This window comes from Eurypyga helias, unplaced genomic scaffold (genome assembly GCF_000690775.1).
Source record: "Eurypyga helias isolate BGI_N326 unplaced genomic scaffold, ASM69077v1 scaffold17967, whole genome shotgun sequence".
NCBI lineage: Eukaryota > Metazoa > Chordata > Aves > Eurypygiformes > Eurypygidae > Eurypyga > Eurypyga helias.
The window spans coordinates 9,588-21,222 of NW_010261288.1; the positions used below are offsets into that span (position 1 = coordinate 9,588).

General features: G+C 46.0%; 1 protein-coding gene across 1 annotated transcript in view; it reads right to left on the reverse strand.

Annotated features, from left to right (window-relative positions):
* Window positions 1-5,840: 5,840 nt before the first annotated feature.
* The window catches only part of LOC104512380 (protogenin-like), a gene marked incomplete at both ends in the record, with an annotated part of 11,111 nt that continues 5,316 nt past the window's right edge, over window positions 5,841-11,635 (reverse strand). Inside the window, 5 exons of the mRNA XM_010155329.1 lie at window positions 5,841-6,117; window positions 7,203-7,307; window positions 8,262-8,427; window positions 9,335-9,455; window positions 10,629-10,811. Coding sequence (XP_010153631.1) covers window positions 5,841-6,117; window positions 7,203-7,307; window positions 8,262-8,427; window positions 9,335-9,455; window positions 10,629-10,811 — 852 coding nt within the window. The remainder of the gene's footprint in view (window positions 6,118-7,202; window positions 7,308-8,261; window positions 8,428-9,334; window positions 9,456-10,628; window positions 10,812-11,635) is intronic.

Here is an 11,635-nt window from a genome sequence, read left to right on the forward strand (position 1 = left end):
ATCCGTGCCGAGAAGCACATCTTCCACACCCAATGAATCGGAGAGAGAATGCGGATCTTGCATGGGCGTTTGACAGCAGTGGGACACAGATGGAGTTTCTGGGTGGGAAATGATCCCAGGTGACACACAAATACATGTCTGGGAAAGTTTTACAAATTTCAGTGATAAGGCACGTGCTGTTTACTCTCTTCCTCTTGTTATGACTGTAAGTGCCAACGTCTCCCTGGCCACCCCGCCTAAAATGCGGCACTGTATTTACATCTTCCTGGTTTTCAGGCCCTTGTCAGACACTGGAAATAAAATATTTATCAAGTAGCACTTTTACTAAGGAAAACTTTTATTTCAACTGTGCAATCAATCAGTATTTAGACAGCAGTTTCATAAACATTTGGCATTTAAACTTCTACTACTTTTTGGCATGACCATGGGGTAGTATATAAACAACCCTGGAGGGGAAAAATGAACCAAGACACTAGGTAACATGTCCTAGAATGCTAGGGGAAAAAAAGAAAAACGAATCCACATTATTAAACAAAATTGGTTTTAAAAGACATTAAAAAGTTACATTCAAATCAGGGCAAACATTAGCTTCCCTCACGCAATGGAACTCATGGAGCTGATCCCCTGAGACAAATGTAAAATGAATACAATTCAGCTCCATCCTCCATCAGCCAGTCAGCCATGGCCGCCCTTGGAAGAAAATGGCACACGGAGTGACAGGACCCAGAACACCACAATATGAGATACATACCTGGCTCCTACACTGGCAGTTTAAAAAAACCCAAACAATGCAAAAGCAACGCCCGTGTAAGGCGGTTTCTCGCACACGGTCGGCCTTCACTCAACACACACCAGGCAGGTGCAGCGGGTGTATATGCAACCACAAAAAGCCGAAAACTTCCCGAAGGAGCACAGCTCGCCAAGGAACTGGAGGGCCCAGCACAGCAGAGCGTTAGGCACGTGTTGGCCTCCCTTTGAGTCAGCTAGGCCCACTCTCAGCGGAAATCTAGAGGAATTCCAAAGGAATAATCTTGCTGCGATTCCACTTTAGCGGCGTAACTTCAGCAAACAGATTTCTGTGAAACAGCCCCAGTGACACCTGTGCAGCTCTTGGCAGCTGGTGTCAGTGAGGGTTTTGGCTCAACACAACCAGCCCACGTTCCCCATTTCAGGGGATGGACTTTGCTGAACGACTTCTGTAGCGAATAAAACGAGCAAGAGCTCCTCACCTGCGGGCTGACACGTTCCTGAGTCCCAGCAGCCCCTGGTAACTAGGCATGTGTTGGTTGCAGCAAGTGTGAGTCATTCAAGTTGACTTAGTTTGCAATGAAAGAGGTAAAGTGACTTGAAATACTCAGTGTTTACTCCAGGCCAAGACTGGACGCATGGAGAGTTACGGCGGGCCTCTGCTGCCTGCTCACTTATCTTACAGATGCCCATTTGCCAAGGGGAGTTTTAACCGCGCAAGAATTCTGTCCCGCAGAAACAGTAATACTGTGACGATGTAAACAGCAAGCAAACAGAAGCGGATTTTGCCTGCCCACACCGTGCAGACTGAAATAAAATCCATTCTCCCACTGACTTAAAACGGAACAGGCTGAGGACCCTGCCTTGAATCAGGCAAATAAGGTTTAGCTCATAGTCTAAAGAGAGAGAACAAAACCAAAGAGGGAACGAGCTACGAAGAGTAAGTACAAAATGAGTAAAGAAATCTCTTGATTCTCTTTTCTGTTCCAATCTCCTAAGTTACACAGAAAATGCACAGCTAGTACAGGAAATTATTAAAAGTGGGGGGCAGGTTTTTCAGTTTCTCTCACAAAAGCAGAGGTATTAAACAGCCCCAGCCGACAGGCCCTGCTCCACACAGCACGCACACTCCCCATGCTCCTAGATGGCCCATGAAAAAGGGGAACGCTTTGACTGGCTGGCTCCAAAGCAAGTACGCACGTGTAACTGCGGGCAGACCGAGCATGTGGTTTTGGACCAGGGCCTGCAGAGCAGGCACTGCTGGTGCAGCCGAAGGGCAGGGTCCTCTCTGGGAAACACGGTCAGCACGCTAAGCCAGTTTCAAGGTTTCCTTGGTTTCAAGTCACAGCAACAGTTAACAATTCTGCTTCCTCTGTGAAGCACAGGGGTTGCATATACACCCATTACACCAGCCACGGCTCCTTAGTTCTTAATACACTTCAACAAAATCAATTCACATAGTGTAACACTAAAGTCCACATTTATGTTCATCTTCCAGAACATACTTAGTAAAATTCATAAGTAAAAAATGATAATTTTTTTCTCCAGGACCCAGATTCTACAGACATAACCAAGAAAAAAATACAGGAAAACCTGAAACCTCTCTGCCTGCTGTGTTCTGCCAGCTCCTTCCAGGCAAATGGCATGAACAACATTTAAAAACCGGTTTCCTTAGACAGCTACAGATATAAACTTTTAGGAAAATGATTATCTGTAATATCACATCCATAATTACATGCGTTGGCTTCAAGGATACGAAGCCTTTAAACTCTGAGCCCAGTTTTGCACTGTTACAGTCATGGGGACTGATTCTGCTGTTGAGTTCAACAGAGAAAGTATCCATTTCTGCACAGTTTTTTCTGGAGGCATCTTGGCTTACACTGGTGGAGCTGCCAATCATAAGACAAATTTTCTCTCCCAAAATCTTGTGATATATTAGTGTTAGGCCAGGAACTTGGAGGAGAACACATTCTTTGTTCTGTAGCAATCATGACTGTGACAAAAGGAAGGGAAGCACATGAACGTAGACTGGGTTCTGGAGAAACATATTATATTTGGTTAACATAAAAATAAAGAAAAGACAGAATAATTAATGTCTAACTAAGCTTGCCTATACGCTGAGGTAACCTTAAATATCTTTGGTTTTCTTTATTTGCTGATAGAAAGTACCTTAATAAAACATGAAGTGATGAAGAGAGTTCTGGCTCTCTCATACACTGAATAATTTCAACTCTGGCTACTGAAGTTAGAGCACCTCTGTGGGATTGCCAAGCCCTGTACGGAGCCTGTTTCTCTCAAATGATCCATGGGTGGGTCTCTGGAAGACAGAGTTTAGTATTTAAAGTATTGTCCTGTAACGAAGGTCATAAAATTACATCCAATTATCAGTACTTACAGCAAACAAGTCTTTGGAGAAGCAGTTACCACCCGCATATCAGCTCTCTCTGAGTGACACGAACAAAAGAGGCTACTCTGAAAGATGAAGTGTGAAACTTCATGCTACAGTTACACATTCTTACTCTAGATTTGATTAATCCACACTTTGCCTAACTAGAAACAGTACTCCGCTGTACACTAAACATTCTGCCTGACGAGACCAAAAATAAATCTTTGGTGAAAGGGTTTTCTTTTTCTTCAGCAAGTAGATAAAAAACTGTTCAAAAATATCCTTTTTTTAATACTGGACTGTTGATCAACTACGTGCTGGAGAAAAAAAATTCCACTGGGAAGTCTTTGGAGATATCTGCTGGCATTATTATACCTTTCTGTAAAAGCTCTTGTAACAACAAGGTAGCTGAAGTTGTGGAAGCACACAACTCACCTCTGCCACAGCCACTGCACTCCAGAAGCCCTACTGGTTTTTGTTAGTCACTGCTCAGGCAATCAGATGCATTCAGCTCTTCACACCTACAGCTTTTGACTAGCTCCGTTACCTGTGGCCAGCGGTGGCTTCCTGCCCTCCCACAGAAAAGTCTTTGGCACGAGACCCCTCGTCGAGCGTTTGAATCGCACTGCTGCCAGAAGGTGAGTGTGTACTGTCTGGTCCAGAACTAGCCAAGAGCGACAAGGTGAAGAGCTGCGGTGACCACGGGGCCGTTCACCGGCACCAAACAGACAGAACAGCAGGGCTTACTGCCCCTCTGGCCACCCTCTGGTAGGCGAGGAACAATGCCAAGGTCAGCCTGGCCTACCCCAAGGGGGACGTCTCGGCCCCGGAAAAGCCAACAGGGGCTCTGACAGACTTCGTAGAGCCGGGAGTTCCTGTGGCTGCTTTCTCACAGCATCACACCTTAAACGCCTCTACAGAGGTAAAAACGTATGCCTGGGGGGTTTCTTTTCTTTTCTTTTTTTTTTTTTTTCCTTTTTTAAGTAAAACACAGAAAGGGGAGGAATGGAGAAGAGGACTGGATATAGATACAGGCAAGTTTATAACATTGGATGATTCCAACCTCCTCCCTCTTTCTCCCTCTCTCCTATTAAAAAACAAAACACGATACCCTGTCAGTTTGCTCCACGTTTCCGTGAGGCAGCTCAAAAGTAACAAACTGTTCCCTGAGTACAGGAAAAAACAACAACAACAAAATCCAAAAAACACTAGAATAACTTTTTAAGGAGGTAGTATAAAACAGGAATTGCATGGGTTCAAGGCAGTAGCAGTACTCACCTCTTTCAACAGACCCTTCAACTAAAGCTCTGGCTTTTTTATTTCTCATGGTAGCCTAATCAGAGTTTTAGATCCGCATGTGGGCAAAGTCACTCCCTGAGCTAAAATTCCTGGCTAACAGCACACTAGGCGAGGGCAAGAAGCAGGGCTGCATCCTAACAACAGCTCTGAGACACACCATGATGCCAGCAGTGCTTACCAGGACTCGAAGCCGGGTAAAAATGAACTATAAACTCATGATACAGCTTACTTGAAACATCTAAGAAGCATTTAAGGCATCTTTCTGTACGCCAAAGCAATTTATGAATACTAAAAAGGCATAAGGCAAATCAGTAATTTCATAATATATAATGCAAGGCACCATTGCTACCAAGTATTGTGATAGGGGAAGACTCAGCAGTATTATCTATGCCATGACTCTCAGGCAGAGCCAGCTGGTGGAAATGCTGAATTCTTCCTCATTTTGCCATGCTTTTTAGCATTAACCGTCAACCAAGGGACAGCGTTTGTCACTGTGGGGAACCCAACATGTCCCAGAGCCCTAAGGATGTAGCACACATCCTGTCAGCAGTTGCTGGTACAAGTTTCCGGGGAAAAGGCACTGTCCCAGGCTTACTGGGGTTATGAGACATCAAGCAGTAGGAAAGATTTCATGTGGCTGTATACGTGGAAGCACCAATTCCAGTTATCCCAGATTTTAACGTCCTCTGTGTCAACCACATGAAATCAGTACATTTTATACTCTGAGGTTTCCTTCTTTTTAAAGACAGAGCTTCAGCCAAACAATCTTGTTCACCTACCGATACAACTCCCTGATCACTGAGCGCACGCACGTGCTCACACACACACACACACACACACACACATATTCTACACACAGCTGAAAACAAACAACACAGAAGAAACCCAAAATAAACCAACGCTCCTAGGAAGTATCGTCGGTCCCACAGCTGAGACCAGCGAGAACACAAGTGAGGTAAAGCAGTCGTCGTTCGGAGTTCGCCTCTCGGCAAACTGAGGTAGATAGTCAGCGAAAGGGCCAACAGCCTTCCCTTTGCTCCAGTGACACAGTTTTAACTTTAGTCAGAAAGCTTCACTGTTCTTTCACATTTGTTGACCACTGAACATTCAAAATGAGTGAGTTTTAAAAAACCAAACAAAACAACCCCCCCAAAAACCAAAAAAACCACATTCAACAGAACTGTGGGGTCACCTGCGAGGTCAGTCAGGCTTTCCACAGTGGAACTTTGGCTCCCTGTTCGTTGTCCTTCAAACAGACGCACGCTGCAAGAACGTCTGGCGTGGCCCTAAGGGTGGCCGTTTTGCTGCGCAGCGTGTATCTGAGGAGGCGAGGTAGGAGTCTGGCCAGCAGCCAGGGGCAGAGGAGGCTCTGTGCAGCTACTTGCGGCAGGGCTCGTCGTGTTCGTACCCAACTCACTGCTTACGAAAGGACTGGTGGTGGGAGGGGTGGCACTTGTCACAGGGGAGAGGTGTATCTCATCACTGGACTCGTGAGAAAATCTTCCGGAGTCGCCAGTCTCGTGGCTTCCTTCGCTGTTGGCCGAATGCTCCGTGTCGGCCGCGATACTGAACGGCACCTGGAAATTAGACTGCTGGCCAGGAGAGCCGGGGGAGTCGTCCTCAGTGACCAGCACAGCCGTGCCCGGCTGATAGAGACACGCCGCCTGGACAAATCTTCTCTGAGGCTACGTGGAAAGCAGAGAAAAAGGTGTTGAGCCTCGGAACAGCTGAGCTGTAATTTGAATTCTTACTGCACTGCCTGTCTTCTACTCTGCCAGAGTGCCGCTAACAGCGTTGCCTCGGAACAATCTGGGCTTTCCTACAGGAGGTTAAAAGGAATCAATCTCAAGCCTTGCTCATACTTTTCTCTTCCATAATAGATGAAATAATCCCTTCTAGCTAAGCATGGCTAATCAAGAATGATGGTTTCACTGGAGAGACCTAAATGGTATTTTAAAAACACACTCTCTCCCATCCCTTCATGCATATTCTTTAAGCATTACTCCCTGGGTGGCAGCACACATTTCGCTTACAGGGCATCAGAAACATGCAGCTGCTTCTGGAAATATTCTGGAATACGGATTTACACCATGGATATCAAGACTTCCTATTCTTAAACACACAAGGGCACAATACAAGCCACAATTCAATAAACAGTAGTTGGATGCCCAGTAGGTGTCCATTTGCATGATAATGTTCGTAGGATTTGCTTTAACACCTCCGTTTTAAACTGTTATTTCTCTCATCCAAATAGCCAATGTGGCCAGAGCACCAATTCCAGAAGCCGGACAGTTCTGCTCGGACTCTCCAGTTCTTCTGTACTTTGTGTAAATGATTTCATTTCCCTCCTTTGGTTTCTCTTCAGCAAACCAAGTTCAGCTGTCAGGGCAGGAGGGGATTCTTTAAATGTTTATGTGAGTTTTATTTACAAATGCATCTTTAATTTGTACTGATATCTATGCAAAGTTCCTGCAGGTGCAGTACTGTGCACAGACCCAGTCCACAGAAATCCTTTTGCTCCAAGACAAAGGGGCAGAGGCAAGAAAGCAGCCTGTTAGCTGCCAGGAGTTACAGTATCGGACAGCTCCGGGCAGGAAAGGAGACCTTACTGCAAGGTAGAACACCACCAACCTTCCCAGAACTGAAGCTATCCAGCTAAAACCTAGACCAGTAACTATGCCTTTCCATAAAGAGAAAACCACATATCCTCCCTGCACACACGGAGTATGGCAGTGAAGACTGCACATCTCTGCCCGTTAAGACCAATTACCTCCTCAGTCTTCATCTTCTTAGTATCCTGGAAGAACAGCCACCTCTTCTTGCAGTTAGCCTTTGTGACAGGCCCGTAGCTGTTAATAATCAGATCAGACCCCCCCTACAATCGAGGGAGACACGCAGACATTAATTTTAACAATAAATGAAGATATTCCAGAATACTTTGCTACTCCTACCAACTGGCTCCATACTGAAAAGGAAGACAAACAAAGTCTGAGTGCTCAGTCATGTGCTTGCGGCCTGGCATTCATCTGCCGCTCAAGACAAGGTAGACCAGACCCACTACACCTGCCAAGCCCACAGGCCAGACCCAATGGCTACGACAGTGCACACACAGAGCAAAATATGACAACCACCGCACGACGGCTTGGAATGTGACCATTCACAGTCTGGTCTGTGCCTGTGCTAGGGTCCATTCCCATTTCCCAGCTCTGGCACAGATCCTCACAGCTCTGTTCAGGTTTGCAGTATGCACAGAACACGCCCTCAGTCAGTGTGTCTGCATGTGACAGTAAGGCCAATGTGGTTTTGTCACCCTGGACCACTGGACTGTAAGATTTCCCACATCCACTGACACATCCTGCCATCTAGATTAATTTATAGCTTGACCAAATATGAGTTATAAAATGTAACATTGCTTGCCAGTAAAAAAAATAAGATTTTCTTTAACATGAGTGTCATACCTGACCAGATTGTGCACAGGCACTTACAGAACGAGGTGCTGACAAGGGCTCTCACCCACGTCCTTGGAGGAGCAGAGGCCACATAGCAGCCCTAAGCCTGTGGAGCTTTTATCCCCTGATGCTGTGCCAGAGCCAGCTCCGCAGTCTGCAGAGCAGGGTGTGGGACAAGCGCACCGATCCCAATCTCCACCTGAACTTCAACATGCATCTTAAAGATTTCTCCCCGGATTACCAAACTACTGCTTGTCCCATTAAAAAACCTGCTGTGGATGTGTAGCGTACGTATTTTACCTTTGCTAAGGACTCAGGTGTTTTAGCAATGAGTCCTAAAGAAAGATTTCTGCTCTGGGAGTGAGTAAAAGTCACAGTACCTTAGCGTCGATGAAGCTGTTTCCCACCACCACTGGCAATAAGGATTCTTCATTCTCTGCAACTCCTTCGACACTCTTCTCCCCCTCATTAGCACTGGCTAATGAGATGCTGGTATGTGACAGCTGGTCAGTGCTTTGCTGCACAGGTTTAGGAGCAGATGTTTTCCTACAGAATGTTAAGCAGGAATAAAATTGACCCACAGGAAGAAAATGCAAAAACCAAGGATAAACTTTAAAGCTATTATTAATCAAGTAATATTGGTATCTCCTTGGCATTTACATTTTGTTATATGGTACTCCTAACGCTCATGGAATTTAAATGTTACTGCTTGTGATGAAAATAACATCTGCTTCCAGTTAATCACACGCAGTAGGCTAGGAGCTCGTGTGCAGACAGGAATTGTCATGATTAGGAATATTACTTGGAAGAAGTAACCACTAATGATATTGAGACCTTTCTACCGTGCTACACAGACTGTCTCCCAATCCATATTCTTTCCTGCACGTATGCTAAAGCGCCCTTGTTACTAAAATACACGTTCAGACAGGTTTTTAATTTACTATTTCAAGTAACTTCTGTTAGTTCTGCTCCCAGGGTTACGAGCAGAGTCACTGGGCCAGTTTATACCCTATCGCAGCTGATGAGCAGACGGTGGCTTGGCCCCTGCAAACAAACTGCACCATGGAACGGCTCCCCGCCTGAGCTCCTCCTGCCCAGCAATGCCAGCAGGTTAAAGCCCTGCACACCAGGTCTGGGCAGGCAGGGGGGTTAAGCAGGAGGAGCAGATGACATAAAGCAGCTCATTTGACTCACAAGGGGTCTTTTATTTGGAACCATGCCTCACACTTAGTTGTCAAAGCACCACTGACTCACTCTGTGGGTTCTTCCTTCTTTTCACTGGAGAGGGGACTCAGGTAGAGTAGGAAAAGCCAATAAAGTGGTTTGTTTCCACCGCTGGTAGGAACAGGTGAAGAGACAGAGTACCTCAGAGAACGTAGCACTCGCGGAGGAGGCGGCATGTCCCCAGAATCAGTGCAGTCAGAGAGCTCAGTTTTCAAGAACAAAAACATACCTGGCTTTACTGCGATAAATTAAGATCAGGATGCAGATCAGGATGCAGGTCAAGGCTATGCAAACGCCAACCACAATGCCAGTCATTGACTTCTGGTCCAGGTGGTAATAGTCAGAATAAACTACAGCAGAAAAGAACATGGAAAGGGTCAGTAAATACAGAGAGTTACCCTCCTGCTCCCTGTCAGGAAATCAACAGCATTACAGTCACAACCACAGAGGCAAATGCTTCCTTTTCATGAGACTCCCAGACCTTCTCTGTCATACATTCTGACACTTCTGAAAATGAAACTTGTGGACTAAAGGGAGGAGTGTATGCAGTCCAGGTGTGGGAGGGGAAGAAGGGACTTCCCCACACCAGCCTCTTCGGTGTCCTACAGCGTGGAGCAGCAGAGCTCTCTCCAACACCTTCCTTACAGGGAACGGCCTGGAGAATTCCAGCCACTGTCACCTAGGAGGGTTCACTTTGATTCATGCTTTGACATCGTCTGTCTATTAACCTAATCCCGAGGGCATAAGCCTAGCTGCTTATTCAGGCCTAAAATATAACTGAATTCCAAGAAGGGAGAAAACCTGAGCAAGAAAAATCCCTGTGTTCTCATCACAATGCAATGTGTAGCAACCAGGAAAGGTTAAAAGGTTCATGTACCTGAAAAATTACTAGCTTTTGTCACCCCAGATGGCTTTAAAACCTGCAACAAGTCACCAAGATAAATCCTCTTCTATGTCAGACAAAGACAACACGCTCTGCCCCTCTTACACGGAGAAACCACTGCTGTCACCTTAATGTCGTGAGGTAACCCACAGCCTTCCCCAAACAACTGCGGGTGGGGCAGAGCTCTTGGGTGCAAACACAGGCTGGTGTGTCACTGACTGACGGGCTGATTCGGGTTGCTGGAATACCAGGAACCAGCACATTCCAGCAGATTTACTCGAGGAGCCATCTCCGCCCTGCCAGGCAGCCTGGTTCTAACTGACCCAATGCCCAACGAAGGGCTAACGGAAGCGCCTGAGAAGAGCGGCTGCAAAGTTGATATCGATGTAAAATTCAAACTAGTTACGTATCCGCATCCAAAAGCCAAACTTCCAACTCCTGAGCAAAAGAATTAAACTGGTTTGGAGCTGAAGGGGGATTACAATTCCACGATGGTCTCATTTAGAAGAAAACGCTACACTGTTAGGACTGCCTCACATAAACCAGAACGGTTGGCCCAGAAAGCAGTGACAAGCTAAACCAAACAGGCATCTTTTTTCCCGGTACTTGCGACAGCAGTAATCAAAACACGGCTACTGACTTGTGGAGTCTCCCGCATCCAAGCGTTTAGGTCTCTGATTAGACTCTGACGTCTCCTTTGGCAGCACAGCAAGTTCTACCGCATTTGAGAAGGGTCCTTCTCCCACTTCGTTGGAGGCTGCTATTTTGACCAAGTAGATGTTTCCTGCTACAAGGTTTTCCAGCAAAGCCATGGTCATTGCTCCTACGGAAAAATTTGATCAACAGTTTGTTAGCCAACATCGGTGGGAACAGATTAAGATTTCGACACTGGGACTTTCTTTCCAACATGACCTCCAAATCTTGTCTGAGGACTGTGACCACTTTCATACCTTCTAACCTGCAGTTCGGGGTACAGAATGAACACTGGGGTTGCCTGTTTGTCCCTCCTGTCCTTTCTCTCCACACTGCTTGAATTCAGCACTCCGTGAAGTGCCAGCAGAGTGCAAACCCAAGAGTATGTGTGTTGTACTGGCTGCGATACACAGCGTGGGACGAGACCTGTGAGAAGATGCTCCGAGCATTCACTGGACTGCCCGGCAGAGAACGCAGAATGTTAGCCCTCTCTCATACACTAATCTGTGTGCCTCTCCCACACCCACTGCACCGTGAACGCAAATGAAAATTGTCATCACGAAATAATTCAGGTCCAGTTTATCAAATTTAAGGTCTAGTCGGTAAAACGAGCAGGGCAGATTTGGAAGAGTACATTATACATTTTAAAATAAAATTAAGCCCTATTTAGACCTGCGCAGGCTTCTGTGATTACTGTGCATCTAAGCTGTGCTGCTAAAAATATTACAGAAAATGTCTCTCTCACATGCTAAGGATTCATTTCCTAAAGCCCCTGAAGGCAGGAAAAACAGATTAAGAACATAAATAGGATTCGCTTGCATCGTCCTTAGACAGGCAAAACTCCCATCAAAGTCAATGAGAGCTTTGCCTGTCCAGGGACTGCAGACTGCTGCTTAAAATTCAATTCCTCTCTAAAATGCCCATGTTTCTTCCTGCCACAGAAATATATTGCTT